Raw genomic sequence first — 26,495 nt, forward strand, 5'->3', positions numbered from 1 at the left:
TTACTAAACAAACACATTATCTATTCGGTGAATACGGATTTTTATGAATTCTTGTAATTATAAACTTGTATAATTCTAGGAGATTAATCAGAAAAACATAAATTTATCAGAAAGAAAAATATTTACAACTAGCGGACGACCTCTTCGTCCGCCCTTAGACCTTTTTAATCCAGCCCTTACAGTAGTATCGCTGTAAAAATGGAGTAACTTCTCCCGTTTTCCCAACATTTCCCTTCACTGCTCTGCTCCTATTGATCGTAGCGTGATGAAAAGTATACTATAACCTGCCCAGGAGTATGAAGAATAATTGTACCAAGTTTCGTTAAAATCCGTCGAGTAGTTTTTGTTTCTATAACGAACATACAGACAAAAATTTACTGATTGCATTTTTGCATTAGTATCGATCACTAATTACCCCCTGATAGTTATTTTGGAAATATGTTTCATGTACAGAATTGACCTCTCTACATATTTATTATAAGTATAGATAACCCTTCTTGCGATCGGGTAAAAATAACAGGGTTCATAAAAATTTACAAAAAAAAAATAAGGAAAATCTATACTAATATTATAAAGCTGAAGAGTTTGTTTGTTTGATTGAACGCGCTCATCTCTGGAACTACTGGTCCGATTTGAAAAATTCTTTCAGTGTTAGATAGCCCATTTACAGAGGAAGGCTATATGCTATATATTATCCCCGTATTCCTACGGGAACGGGAACCACGCGGGTAAAACCGCGCGGCGTCATCTAGTGTATACAATAAAAGTATACCGTGAAAGCCGTGATAGTCCAATGGATATGACCTCTGTCTCCGACTCCAGAGGGCATAGGTTTGAATCCGGTCCGGGACATGCACCTCCAACTTTTCAGTAAGAAATTAAATATCATATTTTTTTATTCTTTACAAGTTAGCCCTTGACTACAATCTCACCTGATGGTAAGTGATGATGCAATCTAAGATGGAAGCGAGCTAACATATTATGAAAATCCACACCCCTTTCGGTTCCTACACGACATCATACCAAAACGCTAAATCGCTTGGCGGTACGTCTTTGTCGGTAGGGTGGTAACTAGCCACGGCCAAAAGCTTCCCACCAGCCAGATCTGGACCAATTAAGAAAACCTCAATCGGCCCAGCCGGGAATCGAACCCAGGACCTCCGTCTTGTAAATCCACCGCGCATACCACTAACTAAAAAGTCTACATTCGGCTTACGTAATATTCAAACTTTAAAACAAGTTTTAATGTAGGTGGCTAAAGGTACTTCCACATATACCCAGTATTTTTTTAAGCTGTTGCCTGTTGCATAGCTTTTATCGCGGGCTTAGAGCGCGGCGACCGAATCAAGAAATTTTGTAACGAAAACAAACCTAACACCCAAGCCGTGCATCAAGTTAACACATTTCGACGTTATCATATCGACTCAACTGGACAAGTGTGAAACTAAGGGGCTAAACTTATTAGACCAGCGTTCGATTACAGCTCAATGTAATGACATTTTTATTTTTTTTATTCTTTAAACTGATGTTTTACGCAAATCTCGAGAAACCATGGATTTATTTCGGGACAAAGCCCATGTTAATTCAGGGTATTATGTATTTTCATTTTAAATTTCGTCTAATTCTGTTTTCCATACAAATTTTCATCACAAAAATCACACTAAAGGCGAAAGTTTGTGTGTAAGTGTGTGTATGTTAGCCTATGTTAATCCAGGATATTATGTATTTACATTTTAAATTTCGTCTAAATCTGTTTTCCATACAAATTTTCATCACAATAATCACACTTAAGGCGAAAGTTTGTGTGTGTGTGTATGTTAGCCTATGTTAATCCAGGATATTATGTATTTTCATTTTAAATTTCGTCTAATTCTGTTTTCCATACAAATTTTCATCACAAAAATCACACTAAAGGCGAAAGTTTGTGTGTAAGTGTGTGTATGTTAGCCTATGTTAATCCAGGATATTATGTATTTACATTTTAAATTTCGTCTAAATCTGTTTTCCATACAAATTTTCATCACAATAATCACACTTAAGGCGAAAGTTTGTGTGTGTGTGTATGTTAGCCTATGTTAATCCAGGATATTATGTATTTTCATTTTAAATTTCGTCTAAATCTGTTTTCCATACAAATTTTCATCACAATAATCACACTAAAGGCGTAAGTTTGTGTGTAAGTGTGTGTATGTTAGCCTATGTTAATCCAGGATATTATGTATTTCCATTTTAAATTTCATCTAAATCTGTTTTCCAAGCAAACTTTCATCACACTAATCACACTATAATATTATAAAGGCGAAAGCTTGTGTGTAAGTGTGTGTATGTTTGTTTCTCCATTACGTTGCGGCTACTGAAGGGATTTGGCTGAAATTTGTAATGGAAATAGACTTTCTGGATTAACATATAGGATACTTTTCATCCCGGAAAAATACATGGTTCCCGAGGAATTTGTGAAAAACTAAATTTCACGCGGACAAAATCGCGGGCTTCCGCTAGTGTATAATAAATAGTCCAACCTTAACGATTTATATTTAAATAAAAAAACAAAAGAAGCTATTAGGGTTTCTTTAAATAAAAGGCTTAAATTGAGAAGTCGCAAAATGGTTTTTGTAATAAAAAAGTATTTTAAATACTGAGTATCGAGGTACTTTCTTTTAAATTAACTTAAACTATGAAAACCTTAAAACTTAAGAAATCATGGTTTTTTTATAGAGTGGTATCCAGGGTATTATTTATTTTCATTTTAATCAAATCGGTTTAGTAGTCGAGGCGTTAAAGAGTAACAAACATCCATACAAACTTTCACGTTTAGGATAGTGTGGAAGGAGGTTTTCCTCGGTCAGCCATCTTGGATATATTATATGACATTTGACCGACAGTCGATAACAGAATCGCGCGAATCACTCCAATCAAACGGTAGGACATTCAAAGAATAAGATCAGTTCGAAGCGCGATCTTATAAAAGACGCGCGTGTTAGTTTGTTGAACATATTTAGTGAAACTTTTACAACACGTAAGTTTTTTTATTGTTTTGTTTATAGTTAGTTAGTTATTTAAACCGTTTATAAGTTACAATAGTAATTATACTACCTATTTTGATGAGTACTGTTTACCTACAAACAAATTAAGAATGAGGTGAATCACTAGTCATTTCACACCTAATAATAATTATAATTAACTTGTTCTTAAATTAATGAAAATAAATTAGATTAATAAGCTTAGAACAATTACATATTGTTAAAATATTTTATGTAATATTTTATAAGCAAACCATAGATAGTTTAAAATAAATAAGTTATGAAATGACATGCGTTTTCTACCTTCATTTCTAATTTCTTTGTTGGTAAACAGTACTCATCAATAAAGGCTATAGTATAAATGGATACCTGCTTCATTGTGATTGTCTTTCATTGTAATTCGTCGTGATTGTATTTAAATATAAAATCGGAAGTAGATACTAGTTATCCAGTTCTTCATTGTGATTGTCTTTGATTGTAATTCGTCGTGATTGTATTTAAATATAAAATCGGAAGTAGATACTAGTTATCCAGTTCTTCATTGTGATTGTCTTTGATTGTAATTCGTCGTGATTGTATTTAAATATAAAATCGGAAGTAGATACTAGTTATCCAGTTCTTCATTGTGATTGTCTTTGATTGTAATTCGTCGTGATTGTATTTAAATATAAAATCGGAAGTAGATACTAGTTATCCAGTTCTTCATTGTGATTGTCTTTGATTGTAATTCGTCGTGATTGTATTTAAATATAAAATCGGAAGTAGATACTAGTTATCCAGTTCTTCATTGTGATTGTCTTTGATTGTAATTCGTCGTGATTGTATTTAAATATAAAATCGGAAGTAGATACTAGTTATCCAGTTCTTCATTGTGATTGTCTTTGATTGTAATTCGTCGTGATTGTATTTAAATATAAAATCGGAAGTAGATACTAGTTATCCAGTTCTTCATTGTGATTGTCTTTGATTGTAATTCGTCGTGATTGTATTTAAATATAAAATCGGAAGTAGATACTAGTTATCCAGTTCTTCATTGTGATTGTCTTTGATTGTAATTCGTCGTGATTGTATTTAAATATAAAATCGGAAGTAGATACTAGTTATCCAGTTCTTCATTGTGATTGTCTTTGATTGTAATTCGTCGTGATTGTATTTAAATATAAAATCGGAAGTAGATACTAGTTATCCAGTTCTTCATTGTGATTGTCTTTGATTGTAATTCGTCGTGATTGTATTTAAATATAAAATCGGAAGTAGATACTAGTTATCCAGTTCTTGATTGTGATTGTCTTTGATTGTAATTCGTCGTGATTGTATTTAAATATAAAATTGGAAGTAGATACTAGTTATCCAGTTGTAATTTGCTGTATTCCATTGAGGAAAAAAGCACTTCTATTTCTGTATGTACCTAACTACCTAGTATGCACAGAGTAAGAAAAACTTTTTGTAGTATGTAGGAAGGTATATACCTAAATATTTATAACTACATATTATAAAAATTAATAAAAAGAAAATATACTAAATTTAAATTATATCTAAAGGCTCAGGCGTCGTAGAATTCGTCCGAATCGACGATCATAGGTAAAGTGCCCAGAAGGCTGGCAGTATTGCCACGTTGTATGGCAATACTAATTCTTTGGCCTAAATATAGGCCAGCCTTCTGGTCACGGGAGGTGTCGATTAAACGCTTAAGGTAGGTATTCGATAAATTGGTTTTCCAACCTTTTTTGCATTGTGCCCCAAGGTTTATGACTTATCGCGCTAGTTCCCATAAGTGTGGGAATATGGTGTAGAATGTATATAATAAAGGTAGAATCAATGATAATTTTATACTATAGATATATTACGTGCCTACAAAATCACCGCAAAAAGTGATCTGAATTTACCTACACCAATGAGCGCCTCATGCATAACTTTTTGTTTTATTTGTATTTTTATTAATTGATTACGAAACACGGCTAAAACTCACGTGATATTAGGTCGGAGTATGCCCTACTAGTTTCGAACCCATACGGGGCCCTTAGTCATGAGCTGGTTCTAATATCGCGTGAGTTTTAGCCGTGTTTCATAATCAATTAATATGAATAACACTCACGATAGTTTAAATTCTAAAATTATTTGTATTTTGTAGGTATTTCTCGTTCTCAAGTTTATACAGTTTACGTTAACTCGAGGTTAATTGTGGGAACTTTACGTGATTAAATGGTGATAACTATAGAAGGTGAGACGTGATAGCCCAGTGGTGACCTTTGCCTTCGATTCGGAGGGCGTAGGTTCGAATCCGGTCCGGGGCATGTAATTTTTTATTTTATTTATTTTATTAGGATAACCAACAGCTATTACAATTTCCCATGTTAAAGATTTACATTGAAATAAATATATGAGTGGTTATTGCACAGCTAATTATAGGTTAACACAGCATACAGCAGACGTACCGCCAAGCGATTTAGCGTTCCGGTACGATGCCGTGTAGAAACCGAAAGGGGTGTGGATTTTCATCCTCCTCCTAACAAGTTAGCCCGCTTCCATCTTGGACTGCATCATCACTTACCATCAGGTGAGATTGTAGTCAAGGGCTAACTTGTAAAGAATAAAAAAAAAAAAAAAACACAAATTAATATTATGTCAATACTACAGTTGTCAGAAATGAATGAATGTCAAATTACCATTATCAACCCATATTCGGCTCACTGCTGAGCTCGAGTCTCCTCTCAGAATGAGAGGGGTTAGACCAATAGTCCACCACGCTGACCCAATGCGGATTGGCAGACTTCACACACGTAGAGAATTAAGAAAATTCTCTGGTATGCAGGTTTCCTCACGATGTTTTCCTTCACCGATTGAGACACGTGATATTTAATTTCTTAAAATGCACACAACTGAAAAGTTGGAGGTGCATGCCCCGGACCGGATTCGAACCCACACCCTCCGGAATCGGAGGCAGAGGTCATATCCACTGGGCTATCACGGCTTTGGGCTATCACGGCTAATGTCAAATTAAACAATGCAAACTAATATGTAAAAAATGTCAGACTACAATAAACTAAAAGCAATAAAATTAAAAAACAAGTCATAAATCATAAAATTAAATATAAAAAACAAAAAAATTATATCTAAAAGATTACAAAAAAAAAATTACATTATTAAAGATTACAATACAATTACAATTAAAATATTGTGTTATTACTATTATTACATGTCAATTATTAATCAATTAATAATTAAAATAACGTGTCATGGGCAACTTGTCAGTTATTTTCAGCAATTGAAAGTGTTTTTCAGATAGCATGGGTTCGGTGACAGTTGCCTATATAACGTTCATAATACTATTATCTTAAAACTTTTAAGAGTAAAAAGAACTGTCACCGTGCCCATTCTATCTGAAAAAAACTTTAAATATCACAAAAAGAAAAACATCGTGAGGAAACCTGCGTATCAGAGAATTTTCTTAATTCTCTACGTGTGTGAAGTCTGCCGATTCAGCGTGGTGGAGTATTGGCCTAACACCTCTCTATCTGAGAGGTGACTCGTGCTCATCAGTAAGCCGAATATGATGATGATGATAAACTATAATACACAACCTATAAGTTGGCCCATGCGTAAAAGACATTTTGGATGTTAGCACGTATTGCTAGCTGACGCCGCGCGGTTTTACCCACGTGGTTCCCATTCCCGTAGGATTACGGGGATAATATATAACCTATAGCCTTCATCGATAAATAGGCTATCTAACGCTGAAAGAATTTTTCAAATCGGACCAGTAGTTCCTGAGATTAAGCGCGTTCAAGCAAACAAACAAACTCTTCAGCTTTAAGTCAGTTATTCTCACGTTTCTGCAGCGCAAACGGCAGCGAAGACGTTTCATAAGTCGAGCCGTCATGCACGATGCACGCACCAATACACGATCAGTTATAGTTGTGGGTGCTGCAGAAACGTGAGAATAATTGATCGTCATTGGCGTTTAGAATATAAGTATAGATACTGAGGTCAAAAATAAGATCAACAACATTTTATTTTTTGTTATTAGACTATTACAGACTATACAAAACGGTTGTAAGACCTGTCGTGCTGTATGGATCAGAATGTTGGGCGGTGAAAGGGATGGATAGTAAACGAATGCATGTGAACGAAATGCGTATGTTGAGATGGATGTGTGGTGTGACAAGAATAGATAAAATAAGGAATGAGTATATAAGAGGAAGTCTGAAGGTGGCGCCAGTGACAGAAAAATTGAGGAGTAGAAGGTTAGCTTGGTATGGACATGTAATGCGTAGAGAGGAAAGTCATATTACTAGAAAAATGTTGAATGTGCAAGTGGAAGGTCATAAGAGGAGAGGAAGGCCAAAGAAGAGATGGTTGGATTGTGTGAAAGAGGACATGTGTGTAAAAGGAGTGGATGATGAGTTGACGAGTAATAGAAACGAATGGAAAAGATTGACATATTTTTCCGACCCCACTTAAGTGGGATAAGGGTAAGGAGATGATGAGACTATTACAGACTATTAATTTATGTATTTTTTCATTAATAGATATTTAGACTATTTAGTTAATAGTCTGTAACAGTCTAATCACAAAAAATAAAATGCCCTTGATCTTATATTTGACCTGATTAGCGAATACACAAAGAAAATGACTCAACAGAACAACAGTGTAGAGATCCGAGAGCTGGTGGACATTTTCGAGTAGATATTTGATCTAAAGTTTTCCTTACTATTCATCATCATCATCATCATCATCATCATCATCATCATCATCATCATCATACCATATTCGGCTCACTGTTGAGCTCGCTCGAGTCTCCTCTCAGATTGAGAGGGGTTAGGCCAATAGTCCACCACGCTGGCCCATTGCGGATTGGCAGACTTCACACACGCAGAGAACTGAGAAAATTCTCTGGTATGCAGGTTTCCTCACGATGTTTTCCTTCACCGTTTGAGACACGTGATATTTAATTTCATAAAATGCACACAACTGAAAAGTTGGAGGTGCATACCTCGGACCGGATTCGTACCCACGCCCTCCGGAATCGGAGGCAGAGGTTATATCCACTGGGCTATCACGGCTCTCACATCTCTCCTTACTATTACTACAACCTTATACAAAACCATCATGGCAATATCTTTCCATTTAATTATGGTGTAAGATCCGGCTTTAGAAATTTATTGAATCAGGTATTAATCAACATTTTTTTATTAAAATCCTTACTTAGTATTTGTACTATCGTAGACAACATTTCTAGGGTATGCAGTGTTTTTATGCCTCTATGAAGTGCACGCCCCTGTACTAGACTAGTGTTACTTTGCGTAAAATGACGATTATTTCGTTGAAAAGACAATATTAGATGATTGCAAAAACAAAAATACGATGAAAAACGATGTAGTGACTGATTACTTGCAGAGTACATTGAGTTATATAATAACCCTGCTGATCAGTTTGAAGGCGGGGCCAATTCAGTGAAGTATTATCCTTTTTGGAAGTCGGTTAAAAAGTGTGGCTTTTGGACTTTCGATGACGTCAACATCTGACTCAACGAAGTAGGCCTCAACGTACAAGGATAATAATTACTCACGTATCAGACAATGGCTTGATATATATCACTGTTCTGCTAGTGTTTGTCCATGTATGGTTTTAGTATGTGCGTGATAACGAACAGACGGCGTTATATAGTTTATTTCCTTCCTTATTTACAGTGGTGTGCATAAAATTTCAACAAAAGTATGCACTGTGGGTACAAATTGTACAAACTAGATCTTCTTTTGATCTACCTATATTCCCATCCCCCTCCAATAGTCGGGAAAGACTGTATTAGGAGTGGGTACGACAATAGACCAACGGGGCGGGGATCGAACCACCACCCCTTGGTGATGAGTCCGACCGCTTTACCACTGAACTACGGAGGCTCTATAACTTAAATAGTTTAAAATTACTTAAACGCACTATAAATTACAAATATTGAAATTAAGTCACGTGACGTATTTCGGATTTCTGGCAACAAACCCTTTTGTTTCAAATCCATATAATTGGGGTAGATTTCAAACGGCCAGCCCGCCATCTTGGAGAGGCCGCCATATTGGATATGTAATGACGTTTCTTAGCTAGTCATGTATTGTCATCAGAACTCAGAGCGTGTGCAAAATTTCATCCTAATCGAAAACCGGGAAGTGGGTCAAATTGAGATTCCAAGATTTTCTTACATACATAGTTACAAGTGAAGCGTGTATCAACGAATTTTGTTTCTTTCTTTCTAATGATAACTGAATGAATCTTTCCAGTATGAGGCTACTCATCATCAGCGCACTCTTCGTCCTGACAGTCCACGCCAGGACTACGGTCAGGCAGCAAGCCATAACACCACACATCACTTCGTTGACTGACAAGGTATACCTTCGAACCTTCGAGCTTTTTTATAATGTACTAATCGACGCCACGCGGATTAAGCCGCGTAGTTCCCGTTCCAATGAGAATATGGGTATAAGTTATAGTTTATGAGACTCACAAATAACGTAGCTTTCTAGTGGTGAAAGATTTTTCAAAATCGGTTCAGAATATCCAGAGATTACCCCTACAATACAACAAACTTGATCTCTTTATAATAGACTATCCGACGCCACGGTTTCAGCCGCATAGTTCCCGTTCCAATGAGAATACGGGGATAAAATATAACCTATGACACTCACAAATAACGTGACTTTGTAGTGGTGAAAGAATTTTCAAAATCGGTTCAGGTTATTCAGAGATTTCCCCTACAATACAACAAACTTTACCTCCCTTTATAATAGAGTAGCCGACGCCACGCGGTTACAGCTGCGCAGCTCCCGTTCCAATGAGAATATGGGTATAAGTAATAGTTTATGACACTCACACATAACGTGGCTTTGTAGTGGTGAAAGAATTTTAAAAATCGGTTCAGTAGATCCAGAGATTCCCCTACAATACAACAAACTTGATCTCTATAATAGATTATTCGACGCCACGGTTTCAGCCGCGTAGTTTCCGTTCCAATCAAAATACAGGGATAAGTTATAGTAAGTAACACTCGCAAATAACGTAGCTTTCTAGTGGTGAAAGAATATTCAAAATCGGTTCAGTAGATCCAGAGATTACCCCTACAATACAACAAACTTTAACTCCCTTTATAATAGAGTAGCCGACGCCACGCGGTTTCAGCCGCGTATCTCCCGTTCCAATTAGAATACCGGGATAAATTATAATCTATAACACTCACAAATAACGTGGCTTTGTAGTCGTGAAAGAATTTTCAAAATCGGTTAAGTAGATCCAGAGACTACCCCTACAATACAACAAACTTGAGCTCTTTATAATAGATTATCCGACGCCACGCGGTTTCAGCCGCGTATCTACAGTTCCGATCAGAATACAGGGATAAATTATAATATGTGACACTCACAAATAACGTAGCTTTCTAGTGGTGAAAGAATTTTCATAATCGGTCCAGTAGATCCAGAGATTACCCCCTTACAGTACAACAAACTTGATCTATTTATAATAGACTATCCGACGACACGCGGTTTCAGCCGCTTAGTTCCCGTTCCAATCAGAATACAGGGATAAATTATAGTATGTGACACTCACAAATAACGTAGCTTTCTATTGGTGAAAGAATTTTCAATATCGGTTGGGTACATCCAGAGATTACCCCTACAATACAACAAACTTTAACTCCCTTTATAATAGACTAACCGACGACACGCGGTGTCAGCCGCTTAGTTCCTGTTCCAATGAGAATACCGAGATAAGTTATAGTCTGTGACACTCACACATAACGTGGTTTTCTAGTGGTGAAAGAATTTTCATAATCAGTTCTGTAGATTCAGAGATTACCCCCTACATACAGCAAACTTTTAACCCCTTTATAATAGCGTAGCCGATGCCACGCGGTTTTAGCCGCTCAGTTCCCGTTCCAATGAGAATACGGGGGTAAGTTATAGTCTATAACACTCATAAATAACGTGACTTAGTAGTGGTAAAAGAATTTTCAGAATCGGTTCAGTAGATCCAGAGATTACCCCTACAATAAAACAAACTTTGCCTCTTTATTACTGTTCTTTGTAAGTGTCATAGCCTATATTTTTATCCCTGTATTCACATGGGTACAAGAACTACGCGGGTGAAACCGTGGGCGTTGGCTAGTTTTTTAAGAGCTGACAAACTTCCAGCTTTTATTAAATAAAGAAGATGTGGCTATTACAGGCTACATAGGTAGATGACGGATTAATTGTGGCAATTACTAATTCTTGACCACAGCACTGAGTCATATAACATTTCAATGTCGAATCAATTACATGTACCTATGTTGTTCTGTACCTCGTCGGTTCAGTAGTTAGCCTATATGCCTTTTGGTAAGGGAGCCCGAGGTGCTAAATTTGCAGTTACTAAAGCGTCGTGGGGACCGATTACATTTGGTAGATTAAATGATAGGAAGAATAAATGGTTATTTACTTTTTTGCTTTTAGCGATGGAAAAAAGAACTACAGATTTTAAAAGCAATTTTGTTACTTGCCCTTACAATCTCACCTGATGGTAAGTGACGATGCAATCTAAGATGAAAACGGGCTAACTTGATAGGAGGAGGATGAAAGTCCACAACCCTTTCGGTTTGTACACGACATCGTACCGGAACGCTAAATCACTTAGCGGTACTTCTTTGTCGATAGGGTGGTAACTAACCACGGCCAAAGCCAGCCAGACCTGGACCAATTAAGAGGCCAAAGCCTCCCACCAGCCAGACCAATTAAGAAAACCTTAATCGGCCCAGCTGGGGATCGAACCCAGGACCTCCGTCTTGTAAATCCACCGCGCATACGACTGCGCCACGGAGGCCGTCAATATTACTTTAGCTTACTGAAATTGTGAAAAAATAGCGATTAACTAAGAGAGTCATCATTATCATATCAGCCGATGGACGTCCACTGCTGGACATAGGCCTCTTGCATGGACCTCCAAGCACAACGATCTCGAGCCGCCAGCATCCAGCGGCTCCCTGCAACCCGATTGATGTCCTCGGTCCACCAAGTGGGGGGTCGACCAACACTGCGCTTTCCGGTGCGGGGTCGCCATTCCAGCACCTTTGGACCCCAACGTCCATCCATTGCCACTTCAGCTTTGCGACTCGTTGAGCTATGTCGGTGACTTTGGTTCGTCTGCAGATCTCCTCATTTCTGATTCGATCACGCAGAGATACTCCAAGCATAGCTCGCTCCATCGCTAGCTAAGTGACTTTGAGCCTTTTTATGAGGGCCACAGTTAGCAGTTTACCTAGTCTTGGGGTTGAGTTAATTCAAAGACGAATATCTTAGCAATCCGTGGATTCACCGTGCAGGTGCCGGGTCCATCGCGTGGCAGAGAGCTGGACTTGTGACTAAAGGACAAAATCCGATTTTAAAAATTCTCTCAGTGTTAGATAGCCCATTTAATGAGAAAGGCTATATATTATCTCCGTACTCCTACGGGAACGGGAACCACGTGGGTGAAACTCGCGCGGCGTCCGCTAGTATAAGATATATGCATAATCTAAGCTCATTTTCCTCACAAGACAGACAATTTTGTCCGTTAATTTGGGTGCGATACTGGTCCATACGTAATTTGTCTGAGTCTGATAATGATGTATGTTTCATGATGTATCATGTTTATGTATACTTCCAGGATGCCAGACAAAAGGCCCGGGTTCACCCGGCGTTTGCGAATGCTGGCACACGCGCCGGACTCGAGTTGTGGAGGATAGAGGTCAGTGTTTTGATTATAGTCTAAGAGCTTGTGACCTTCGTCATTTTATAAGGAACGGAATATACATATATAGCCTTAGGTATGAAAAAAAAGCCGTGACAGCCCAGTGGATATGACCTCTGTCTCCGTGTGTGTTGGGTTCGAATCCGGCCCGGGCATGCACCTCAAACATTTCAGTTTTTTTTTTTTATTTTATTCTCTACAAGTTAGCCCTTGACTACAATCTCACCTGATGGTAAGTGATGATGCAGTCTAAGATGGAAGCTGGCTAACTTGTTAGAAGGACGATGAAAATCCACACCCCTTTCGGTTTCTACACGACATCGTACCGGAACGCTAAATCGCTTGGCGGTAAGTCTTTGTCGGCCGAAGCCTCCCACCAGCCAGACCTGGACCAATTAAGAAAACCTGAATCGGCCCAGCCGGGGATCGAACCCAGGTCCTCCGTCTTGTAGTTGTGTGTTTTTTAAGAAATTTGATATCACATGTCTCAATCGGTGAAGGAAACCATCGTGAAGAAATCTGCATACCAGAGAATTTTCTCAATTCTCTGCGTGTGTGAAGTCTGCCAATCTGCATTGGGTCAGCGTGGTGGACTGTTGGCCTAACCCCTCTCATTCTGAGAGGAGACTCGAGCTCAGCAGTGAGCCGAATATGAGTTGATAATGATGATGATGATGATGTCTCTTAATTTATTTCCAGAACTTTGAACCAGTACCGGTGTCTCAAGCAGATGTGGGAAAATTCTATAAAGGAGATTCATACATTGTATTGAAGGTAAGAAATGGTTATTAATGTCACTGTTAACGTAGCATGAGTGATTTTTACTTCAATTCAATTCAATTCTTCTTTATGGCTTTCATTTGTGCCAACTGGGCACTGTTTATCTCGCCAGTGTCGAGTAGATGGAGGAGGCACGATGGAGATTGTTCGGTGAAGGCTGACAAATTTAATTTTGAGAATCTACTAAATAGTTAATATTAAATGATATTATTTTGTTAGTTCTTAACCTAAAACAAGACAAATAACATATATTAATAAACAAAATATATAAACAATATTACAATTTGATCTTATTACATTCTACGATTTTTACTTAACGTACGTATTTTAGCAACATCGTGACGTCAAAACGTCGAAACGTCAAGATGACAGCGTTTTGACGTTTGGAAAAAAACATTAAACACATAAGTTTTAAATTGAGTTTTCTATGAAGTACTTAACTTTTAGATATTCCGAACCCTTATTCCATCTACCAACTACACGAAATTAATATTAAACTAGCGGACGCCCGCGACTTTACCCCCGTAAAACCCTACCCTACCTCTACCCTAAGTATCTTATATCCGTCTCCTGGTTCTAAGCTACCTTCTTTTAACTTTTTTCATAATTATTTTTCAAGATTTAACACTAACAATAATTACGTAAATTTATATCATAATATACGTATATTATTTCATATTTATTTAGTTTTTGTGAACTATTTTAAAAATATTTAAAAACGACGCCATTTTCCTTGAATAGTACCTATTGAAAATATGGATGATGACAGTTTTAGTTTTTTAAATTGCACGTAAATTAATATTAAGTACATACTGATCGTTAGATTAGTTGTATGGGCGGTCAAACAAAATCTATAATAAAAAAATGAATCGCAAAATGCGTTGGTAAGCGCATAACTCAACAACGCCTGGACCAATTTGGCCAAATCTTTTTTTAAAATGTTCGTTGAAGTTCTAGGATGGTTTTTACGGCGAGAAAAATTAGAATTATTGCTGGAAAAAACCTAAAAATAGCCCTTTTCTTTTTCCCATACAAATGATTTGTAACTAAAACGTAGTCAATTTGAGCTTTATTGTTATTGTATAAAGTTCATATTAATAATAATTAGAAAACGGGGTAGGGGTAGGGTAGGGGTAGGGTAGGGGCAGGGTAGGGGTAGGGTAGGGGTAGTTCAAAGTTTACATCGAGTTTCACGCGGACGAAGTCGCGGGCATCCGCTAGTTATTAATATATCTTTGTTATTTTGTGCGTTTATGTTTATAGTTCATGTATTGAAAAATGTTACATTTAATGTAAGGAAGCTAAAACTGTATGAATTTTCATCTAATTACGATAAAAGATTTTTAATAGATTTCGATATTTTATAATCTTGTTTATTTTGCAAATATCCAAACATGCTTTTTATGTATAAATTAGTTAATATTGACCCTATTTACCCGAATGTATCATAAAAATTAATATATTCAAACCTAGTCATCATCCCCATTACTGATGCGACACTTCGAGTATGTATTCGTTTTTCAATTTTGTATTTGGAACGGCTACTACACCGTTGTGTATCGTTCGCTCTATCTGCTTATTCTTTAATCCGTGTGTAAATGTTACAGACCACAGCCGACAAACGCAACAATTTATCCTGGGACATCCACTACTGGATCGGCAGTGAGAGCTCCCAGGACGAGTCAGGGGCGGCGGCCATCTTGACTGTGGGGCTGGACGATAAGTTCCAGGGTAAAGCGGTGCAGCACCGGGAGACCATGGGGTACGAGAGCTCGCAGTTCCTGAACTACTTCACTGGAGGAGGTAATTGGTGGTTCATGTGAAATGAAAATACTAAAGACCAACACATAACATATTTTTCACTACTCTTGCTCAAAAACACTGTCATATTACCACTCCACAGCGGGGCTAAACAAACATTTCAGCCTCTAGGGGCTAAAGTAATTTTGTTTTCTTAATTCTTGTCTGTTACGAGTACTAGCCAAGCACTAGCCTACTATAAAACGGAGGAGGTTTTATTCGTAAATAGAATCATCGTAAGTAAGGCCCTTCTTCTTCTTCTTTTGGTTATATAGCTCCGCGCGTGAGCGATTGAGCCAGAGGTAAGGTCCTGATTGTTTGATAAAAATAAAACTTAAAATTGGAATAAAATGCAGCGTTCTTGTCTGTGGAATGAATGTAAATGCGGTAATTTTTTTTTATTTGATTTTTATTGAGTTGCGAATTTAAAGAGCGAGATTTGAAGACAAGGTTGTACGGTGTAATACCTTTGCCTTTTCTTCATGGGAAAAAATTATATTAGTAAAGAAAAATAAAATTAAAGAGCGAGAATTTAAAAACAATTTGCTGTGAATAATCAATACTTGATTTTTTTAAGAAATTCATTGTGAATTTGTAACCGTAATTTACATATTTCGCAACATTAATTGTTATGCCTTCATGTAGTGAGAATGGTGACCCTAATTTGGAAATGGATCAAAAAAGACTTACAAATGAAACACCTTCCAATGCATTCGCTTACGGATGGTGTTTTTTTAAACAATTTTCTTCCATGTTTACCCCTTATACTCATTATTCAACTTCACAGTAGTCGGAAATTAAGTTACATTTAATTTTCAAATTAAATAAAACATTGAATACTGTACCGAGTTATTTTATTTACTCGCAATCGTACTGAAAAGAATTGTGTAACACGCGGGGCTAAACCCATTATAAAATCGGTTTCTATTTAGGCGGCCCTCGCCTTCGGCTCGTGCCCTAAATATACCTCGTTTAAAATGGGTTTTTTAGCCCCTTGTATAACAATCTACTATTATTTCCTTATTTTACCTTACAATGTTATCATATTCGTAAAATCTTAACCATTCTAGCCTAAACACAATAATAAATTGAACAATAGCTCGCCAATTCCAAAAAAAAAAAAGGTTGTGCCAAACATGACGAAGTGGTTTTTGATGCTTCAACTACTTTAGTTTTGGTTTTCAATTGATCAGGTGGTTGAAGCATCAGACACAACAATAGTGCTTAGTTAGGCATTGTGGTGTATGGCACAATTTTTTAAATAAATGTTTTTTCTTTTTTTTTTCCAATTCAAACTTCTGGTCTGACTACGTTCGTAACAGAAACTGCGTTAATAACCATAACCATTAGATTCTATAGATATAAATAACCATTACTATACAGGGTGATTCGGTCTTTAGTGCGGATATTTTTTTTCGTGGTTCTGTATTATTAATAAAATATAAATCTACAAACAGTTCGATACATTTTATGTAATTTTTTTTTTAATTTATGTCTCTAAAATAACAAAATAATGTACATATTATTACTAAACAAGATATATTCAGTTTAAAAGTGATCTGGTGACGTCCTTTAGGTATCAAACGAAAATAAAATAAACGCACTATAGGGTGACCCTAAAATTCTGTTCAAAAGTAAATAACTTTAGCTAACGATAATTTTGTTATTTTTGAGTTAAAAAAAAAAAGAAAAAATACGTGATCATTAAATTTTGTTTATGTACAAAATATAAAAATATCCGCACTAAAAAAATTTTCTTCCTGTAGATAGGTATTTCCTCAAACAAAATTTCTTAATATTATCTAGCGAACTAAAACATAAGTCCAAATCAAAGAATTCATTATTGTAAAGATGACATGATGATAACATGATGATGATGAAAGATGATTAACGTAACAGTTGCGTGTGTATTTTTACTGTTACAGCGGTTCGCTACCTGGACGGTGGTCACCAGTCCGGGTTTAACCACGTGGTGACTAACCCTGGCGCTGAGAAACGTCTCTTCCAGGTCAAAGGGAAAAGGAATGTTAGAGTTAGACAGGTGAGTTGATAAAATCGTCTTTTAGGGATCCGCACCTCAAAACGTTTTAATCTTTTTAACATAAAAATGGAACCGACTTCAAAGACATTAGTTATTTTAATATTAACACAAAAATTACTAAACCGATATGCGAATCTATAAGCATAGAAAGAAAGAAAGAAAATTATTTTCATTTGGTCTTTAAAAATTTAAAACTATGCGTTTATATTATATAGTAGACGCTGCGCGGTTTCACCCGCGTGGTTTCCGTTCCCGCAGGAATATAGAGAAAAAATATAGCCTTCCTCAATAAATGGGCTATCTAACACTGAAAGAATTTTTTAAATCGGACTAGTAGTTTCTGAGATTAGCGCGTTCAATCAAACAAACAAAAAAACTCTTGAGCTTTATAATATAGATAAGAAAAAAAAAGAAAAAGAAAAGCGCACTGACCAAATAATGGACTCCCACTCAGCGTAATACTGCAGCTAGCCAGAGCGCTGGTTTTTAGTAAAAGCTTTTAAAAGGTTGACATCACGGGCGCAAACAACAGTTATTAAAAATAAACAACAACAAAAAAATACTTATCAAAGAATGAACTCTATCTCTCTTTCAAACAAAAAAAAGATTTTTTAAAATTGCTTAATAAATTACGAAGTTATGAGGTAATTAACATTAACAAAAAAACATATGTGTGGAATGGAGAACCTCCTCCTTTTTTGGAAGTCGGTTGTAAAACGGAATGTTAATAGCAGAGGTTCCTAAACGTTTTTTCTCATAGACCACATCCGAAATCTTCATGGACTTTAGGAATTGTGAACCCCCATTTTTGCTAGTTATCCCCTGTCGAGTGTCCCATGAGCAGGCCACATAATTCGAAGAGCCGATGGACGTTGGGGTCCCAAGGTGCTGGCATGGCGACCTCGCACCGGAATGCGCAGTGTTAGTCGACCTCCCAGTAGGTGGACCGAGGATATCTAGTGAAATATACCTAAGGGTCGTAAGCCTTACTCTTCACTCGCGTACTCACCTGTACCGCTCAGAAATGACGGCATAGTGCTCAGAGCTATTTTCTGATATAGTAAAAGCCTTCTAAGCATTATTCACGTTGGGTCATTTCACAGGTAATTTGTTGTTCAAGTCTATATCTGTCTGCTTTTAAATTTACTAATGCAGTCGTTCATTTACGATAAAGACCATTTGAAAAAATTAACTAACCTATTCTATGTATACGGAACTTGCAAAGGCCGAGTCCGATTCGCACTTGTCCGTTTTTACACACATTTTTCATTTTCCCAGGTGGATCCTCTGATCTCCTCAATGAACAAGGGCGACTGCTTCATTCTGGACATAAACAACGACATCTTCGTGTACGTGGGAGAGAAGGCGAAGAATGTGGAGAAGCTGAAAGCTGTCTCCATGGCCAATCAGATCCGGGACCAGGATCATAATGGGAGGGGCAGGGTGGAGATCATTGGTAAGATATCCTGTTCGGGGTATCAGGTTATGAAGAAATTACAGCTAAATTCGATGTGCATTGTTTATATACAAATTAATATACATAAAAGGAGATGTTCCAAAATTGTATGGAGCCCAGGATCGATGTCGTCATCAACCCATATTGATCATTGGATCATTGTACCCTAGCGGAATCTAAAGAAGATATTTTTTTTTAAACTATTTTTGACTATACAAATCTACGAATTTACTTTAATTCTTTCGAAATAATATTCATTATCTTCCAAGAAATGCAACATTAATAATGGCGGATAGACTCAGACCAATTACTGTATAGGACCTGCCTCGCTTGACGTTACTTTTCTGTCAAAGTATATGATCAACGATCTAATGCGATCATAAAAACTGTATCTATAGAATCGATGTTAAATAGTTGTAATCGTGTTCGTCGGTTAAAGAGCTCCGTAAAAATACCTTTTTGTGTAATTGAATTGTGTAAAAAACGGGCAAAAACTTCTAGTTTAGTATAAGATATATACCAAATCTAAGCTCGTTTTCCTCAGAAAATGACAGACAATTTTGTTCGTGACTGTGAGTGCGATACAGGTCCTTCTATAATTGGTCTGAGTTGGTAAGATATCATGTTCGGGTTATCAGGTTACAGCTAAATTCGATGTGCATCCTACTAATCCTGGGTTCGATCCCCGGCTGGGTGGATTAAGGTTTTCTTAATTGGTCCAGGTCTGGTTGGTGGGAGGCTTTAGCCGTGGCTAGTTACCACCCTACCGACAAATACGTACCGCCAAGCGATTTAGCGTTCCGGTACGATGTCGTGTAGAAACCGAAAGGGGTGTGGACTTTCATCCTCCTCCTATCAAGTTAGCCCGCTTCCATCTTAGATTGCATCGTCACTTACCATCAAGTGAGATTATAATCAAGGGCTAACTTGTAAAGAAAAAAAAAATATTATAAACGCGAAAGTTTGTATGGATGTTTGGATGTATGTTTGGATGTTTGTTACTCTATAACGCCGCTACTACTGAAGCGATTTAGCTGAAATTTGGAATGGAAATAGATTTTACTCTGGATTGACACATAGGTTACTTTTTATCCCGAAAAAATCCATGGTTTCCCGAGATTTGCGAAAACTGATGATTTTGATGATATTATTAGCTGAAATTTGGTATTAAAATATATTATAGCCTGGATTAACACAAAAGCTACTTTTTATCCCGAAAAAATCCATGGTTCCTGAGGGATTTGTGAAAAACTAAATTCCACGCGGACGAAGTCGCGGGCGCTAGTAATACATAGTATTGAAGATAAACAATGAATATTATTTCGAAACCCCTCTAAACTTTATAGTTGTACTAGCTGACGTCACGTGATTTCACCCGCGTGGTTCCCGTTCCCGTAGGAATACGGGGATAATATATAGCTTATAGCCTTCCTCGATAAATGGGCTATCTAACACTGAAAGAATTTTTCAAATCGGACCAGTAGTTCCTGAGATTAGCGCGTTCAATCAAACAAACAAACAAACAAACTCTTCAGCTTTATAATATTCGTATTACGTTGCCCGATTTATATTGCTTTGACATTCGTTCGATCAATTCTCTTATTTTTCTCAGATCAATACTCCAGCGAGGTGGATGTCCAGAAATTCTTCACAAACCTCGGATCCGGCTCCAGAGACTTGGTGCCTGAGGAGTCTGCCGGCGGTGATGATCAGGTTGGTTCTTTTAATAGTAATCAATGACTGACCACGCACGCACATGTGATGGTAAGTGACAACCATCGTCTATAAACAGAGCTACACTACAGGCAGTGGCGTGCACTTCATAAACGCACTGCATACCCTGAGAATTTATTACGAACCTGTATAGGAAGAGGAATTTTCTATTTTGTACTATTTCTACGTACAGTGCATGCCCTAGTTGGTTACCCTGTGCACGCCACGGACTACAGGCAAGCAAGGCACACTAGCTACACAATGGCGCCATTTTTGTATGGTTTTATTACGAGTATAATAATGGTTATTATTAACAAATACTTTAGTCCTTCAAAAATACTAAAAACAGTTAAAATGTAATAAAAATGTTTGCGAACAATCGAATTTCAGAGGACAGTAAGCCCTCATTCGCACGAGATCTTTTTTAACGGACGTTAAAAAAGCGTTCAAACACAACAAATGCATTCTCAATTTGAATTTTAATTCGTTGAATTTTAAAAATTTTTTAATTACATTATATTTCGTATTTTTTTTAAGATTTAGGAACAAATTTTTAAAACTGTAACTCTAAAAATGATAGACTTTCCATATAAACTTTCAACCCATATTTCACCCCCTTTTCATTTTATTTTCCCAATAAAAAGTATCCTATAACCTTCTCCGTATTATGGTCTTAAACCGTGCCAAGTTTCATTTAAATTCATTGAGTGGTTTCAGCGTGATGCCCGAAAAACAAAAAACACGGACAGACAGACAAACAGACAAAAAAATCGAAAAAAAAAATATTTTTAGCTTCAGTATCGATTATATAATGCCCCCCAACAAACATTTTCAAAATATCTTCAAAATTGTACACAATTCGTATTATAAGTATAGATTCTAGATGGCGCTGGCGTCCGTTATGCCACGCTAACGTTTGTTGTTACAAATGGTAAAAGTAAAACTACAAATTGCGAATAAATGTACAGAATTCGACCAGTTTTAAGTATAGATATAGATTTGAACGTTTTTTTAACGCCCGTTTAAAAACTCTCGTGCGAATGAGGGCTAAGAGCGGCAAAAATTTATTTGACGGCATATTTGTAAATCCACCACTGCATTGCTTACTGATTAAACCATCTTCCAGGCTTTCGAGAGGAACGAGGAGAATTCCGTGATACTGTCAGAAGTCTCAGATAGTTCCGGCAAGCTGAAGATCACCGCTCTACCGGCGCCTTTCCGGCAGGAGCAGCTTAAGGCACAGGTAAACATGTAGATTGTTATACAAGGGGCTAAAAGACCCATTATATACGTATTTTTAGGGCACGAGCCTTGACGCGAGGGCCGCTAAATAGAAACATAGTTTATAATTGGTTTAGCCCCGCGTGTTGCACTTTACTTTTCACTAGGATTGCGAGAAAATAAAATAATTCAGTACAGTATTCAATGCTAAAATAGACTGGTTGACACTTTTTTTAATGGTTTTAAATAGTTCATAATCGTCCTACTAGACTAAAAAAAAATTTACATAATTTTTTGAGACGATATTACATGAAAATTTTTAAATTGAGTTTTAAAAGAAATTCTTAATTTTTATTAATTGATATCGATATAATATTTCGGATCCTTATTCCTTGTACTACACCAAATTAATATTGTTTATATTAAATTTGATATGAGTCAACAATCCTATTCTTTTCGCAATTCGCAACTCATTAAAAATCAAATAAAAAAAAATACACATTCCATAGACAAGAACGCTGCATTTCGTTCAAATTTCAATTTTTTATAAAACGATCAGGGCCTTATGTAGGTACTGGTACCTACCTATGATGATTCTATTTACGAATAAAACCTCCTTCGTTTTATATATGTCATCATTTTAGTATGATTGATATATTTATGTATTACACCTTTTTTTTCATTCTATAGTAGGCTAGTACTCGTAACAGACAAAAATAAAAAAAACAAACTTATTAAAGAAGTTTAGCCCCTAGAGGCTAAAATGCTTGTTTAGCCCCGCTGTGGAGTGGTAATATTTAGTGTTATTGAGCAAAAGTAGTGAAAATAATATTATGACCCTGTTAATAAAAAAAAAATCTATTCCAATAAGATTAGGTACATTCTCATTTGTTTTCCCTAAGAAACCTATTAAAACAAAACAAAAACTGACGCCTTTATTATCGGAGTATGCCCGACTGTTTTGGGATTTCTCATTGTCTACATATTTTGATTTTCTTTCCAGGAAACGTATATACTTGACACTGTTAGCGGAAGCATCTACGTATGGGTTGGAAAGCAAGCGACGCAAAAGGTAATTTTACCCCCTTGGGACAACAAATTACTTTCTTCATCATCATCATCAAAAAGTAGATCTCCTCTATTTCTTTTCTCGAGCCATAAGCACAGTTTTTTTAAGGAAAAAAATATAAATATAAAAATAACTGAAATAATTAATAATTGTCTCTAAAGTCTGCAGATTTATCTCTGCCGCTAAAAGCAGAAATTGTTTATTACCTTATTCTTATAATCTACCAAATCTCACACATGATCACATCATGCAAGTTGCAATGTATTTGATTTATTGTTTTTTTTTTCTCTCTTTTCTTTGTATGATGTGTATCTATACTAATATTATAAAGCTGAAGAGTTTGTTTGTTTGTTTGTTTGATTGAACGCGCTAATCTCAGGAACTACTGGTCTGATTTGACAAATTCTTTAAGTGTTAGAAAGTCCATTTATCGAGGGAGGCTATAGGCTATATATTATCCCGGTATTCCCACGGGAACGGGAACCACGCGGGTGAAACCGCGCGGCATCAGCTAGTTCTGAATAAACTTTTCTTTCTTTCTTTCTTTCTAATGTCTCCGCGACGCTCGAGTGAGTATACTTCTAGCATTATGGACACATAGCATAAAAATCTGTTTCGTTACAGGAAAAATCCGAAGCTATGGCGAAAGCACAACAGTATCTGACTTCTAAGAACTATCCATCATGGGTAAGTGTTAGAAAGGTCAACTTTAAGAAAAACAGAGCTCAGTGACAGCTACTGTCACAGATACTCATCATCATCATCATATCAGCCGATGGAGTCCACTGCAGGACATGGGCCTTTTGTAGGGACTTCCAAACATCACGATACTGAGCCACCTGCATCCAGCGAATGTCTGCGACTCGCTTGATGTCGTCAGTCCTTTGGGGGGGGGGGGGCAACACTGCGCTTACTTAAGATCGCCATTCCAGCACTTTGGGACCCCAACGTCCATCGGCTCTTCGAACTATGTGCCCCGCCCATTGCCACTTCAGCTTCGCAACTCGTTGAGCTATGTCGGTGACTTTGGTTCTTCTGCGGATCTCCTCATTTCTGATTCGATCACGCAGAGACACTCCTAGCATAGCTCGTTCCATCGCCCGCTGTGTGACTCTGAGCCTTCTTATGAGGCCCATAGTTAGCGACCAAGATTCTTAATGCAGAGACAATATCAAATGACAGTATGTGTACATGCCAGTATGACAGTATGTCATACAGGCATGTACACATGACAGTATGTCATTTAGGCGTAGGATGAAAATCCACACCCATTTCGTTTTCTATACGACATCGTACAGGAATGCTAAAATCGCTTGGCGGTACGTCTTTGCCAGTAGGATAGTATATAGCCACGGCCGAAGCCTCCCATCAGCCAGACTTGGACCAATGAAGAAAACCTCAATCGGCCCAGCCGGGAATCGAACCCAGGACCTCCGTCTTCTAAATCCACCACGTATACCACTGCGCCACGGAAGCCGTCAAAAAGAAGAAAGAGGCCGTCAAGGAGAGAGAAAGAATAAAGGAGAAAGAGTTTTATTTATTTATTAATCTATACTAATATTATAAAGCTGAAGAGTTTGTTTGTTTGTTTGATTGATTGAACGCGCTAATCTCAGGAGCTACTGGTACGATTTGAAAAATTCTTTCAGTGTTAGATAGCACATTTATCGAGGAAGGCTATAGGCTATACATTATCCCCAAATTCCTACGGGAACGAGAACTACGCGGGTGAAACCACGCGGCGGCAGCTAGTACTTAAATAAAAGTGAACAATGGAGAGCTACATTATCAGCGAGTACAACGGGATTGCACGGCTTAAACCGCGGGGGCCCGTTAGTAGAATAAAACTATCATTGCATCATCATTATCAACATCTCATTGCAGGTGCACGTCGCAAGGATCCCGCAGGGAACCGAACCCGCTATCTTCAAGCAGTACTTCAGCACCTGGCGCGACGTAGGCATGTCTCACAACCGCCTGGTCAGGTCCGCCGGTAAGGGCCAGCATTAGACTTAACAGAAGAAACGCATGCCACACTAAAGACAGAAACACACTCACAAAACGAATCGCGTTTGCTTAGGGCGACGCCTCATTAGTGCATTGCATTGTGTCGTCGCAACAGAGCAATAGGACGACGCAACTATACGTACAATACAAACAATAGAAGATCCGAATTAGAAACTTTCACCCATCTGTTTAATGGATGAAAAATTATTTATAAAAAATTGGTACGTTAAAAATACATTGCGAGTAAGTTTCATAAGAATCTCCTGGGCAAATTATGATTGACCATTATTAACTATTGTTAATGATTGTTTGGCCAGGAGATTTTGAGGCAAACAAACAAACAACAAGATATTTTTGAATATGCTAATTCTGATATAAAGTATTTTTAACCCCCGACGCAAAAAGAGGGGTGTTATAAGTGTGTCTGCCAGTCGGTCTCTGGCACCATAGCTCCCCAACGGATGAAGCGAGTTTTATTGAAACGTCGCCTGCGACGATGCAACGCTGCAATGTGGCATGACTTTTATGGCAACGCACTAATGGGGCAGCACTTTACTGTCGCTAATAAAAATCAAAAATGTCAAAAATAAAATGGTTATGTTTATTCGTTGTATTTTATTTATTACCTACGTTTTATTGTGTATGTTTTTTTTTTCATTCTCTCTAACGTCCAAGTACAAAAAAGAAATAGATATATGTATTTGTATATTTTGGACGCTAGCCCCAAAGATTTTTTTATACTACATATTCATAGACTACCCCTACAATACCAAAAACTTTTTCTTTATAGTATAGTAATATAAAGTCGACGTAAACTCTCCTCCTTCTATTTATACCTATTTTCGCATTTTCCACTAACCATTTTACAAAACTATTACTCAAAACATGAACGAATTACTTAGATTAAAAGATCTTCAACCCTTTTTAACTATTTAGGGGTAGAATTTTGAAAAATCTTGAATGACATCCTACTAATATTATAAACGCGAAAGTTTGTATGGATGTTTGGATGTTTGTTACTCTTTAACGCGTAGCGGCGTACTGAAGCGATTTGGCTAAAATTTGGAATGGAAATAGATTTTACTCTGGATTAACACATAGACTACTTTTAATCCCGAAAAAATCCCTGGTTTCCCTAGATTTGCGAAAACTGATGATTTTGATTATATGAATGTTTGTTACTCTTTCACGCCTCGACTATTGAACCTAAATAGCTAAAATTTGGCGAGATATATTCTATCATGGATTATATATATTATATTGAGATATATTCTATCATGGATTAACACAGACTACTTTTTATCCCGGAATAATCCATGGTTCCCGATGAAAACTAAATTCCACGCTGACGAAGTCACGGGCGTCCGCTAGTAATTGTATAAACCTTAGGGATCTTATAAGTTTGACGTGTCTGTCTGTCTTTCTGTGTCACCATAGCTCCCGGACGGATGAAGCGATTTCAATTTAGTTTTTTTTCGTATTAAAGGTTAGATATGCTTGAAGAAAATCGGTTGAGCCGTTACCGAATGTCTGCAAATATACTCGAGTGGGGTCTTAAACGAAAGCGCACTGAAAAAGAATTTTGACTTGATCGAGAGTGTTATTAATAATTTCATGACCTTATGGGGTTTTTCAAAATTT

At 37.1% G+C, this 26,495-nt stretch overlaps 1 protein-coding gene across 1 annotated transcript; it reads left to right on the plus strand.

Annotated features, from left to right (window-relative positions):
- The first annotated feature begins 2,869 nt into the window (after positions 1-2,869).
- LOC112051001 (gelsolin) lies at positions 2,870-25,452 on the plus strand. The gene is made up of 12 exons (XM_052890060.1): positions 2,870-3,016; positions 9,293-9,398; positions 12,684-12,764; positions 13,467-13,541; positions 15,155-15,350; positions 17,273-17,388; positions 18,667-18,844; positions 20,457-20,557; positions 21,684-21,800; positions 22,782-22,850; positions 23,472-23,534; positions 24,732-25,452. Exons 2-12 carry the CDS (start codon positions 9,294-9,296, stop codon positions 24,855-24,857), a joined length of 1,227 nt encoding a protein of 408 aa, XP_052746020.1. The 5' UTR covers positions 2,870-3,016; position 9,293; the 3' UTR covers positions 24,858-25,452.
- Positions 25,453-26,495: the final 1,043 nt, after the last annotated feature.

Source organism: Bicyclus anynana, chromosome 27 (assembly GCF_947172395.1).
Source record: "Bicyclus anynana chromosome 27, ilBicAnyn1.1, whole genome shotgun sequence".
NCBI classification, from domain to species: domain Eukaryota; kingdom Metazoa; phylum Arthropoda; class Insecta; order Lepidoptera; family Nymphalidae; genus Bicyclus; species Bicyclus anynana.

Coding starts and splice junctions, on each gene's coding strand:
- LOC112051001 (XM_052890060.1), top strand. CDS start 9,294: ATGAGGCTACTCATCATCAGCGCACTCTTCGTCCTGACAGTCCACGCC. Junction 9,399..12,683: donor TCACTTCGTTGACTGACAAG/GTATACCTTCGA, acceptor GTATACTTCCAG/GATGCCAGACAAAAGGCCCG. Junction 22,851..23,471: donor GAAAGCAAGCGACGCAAAAG/GTAATTTTACCC, acceptor GTTTCGTTACAG/GAAAAATCCGAAGCTATGGC.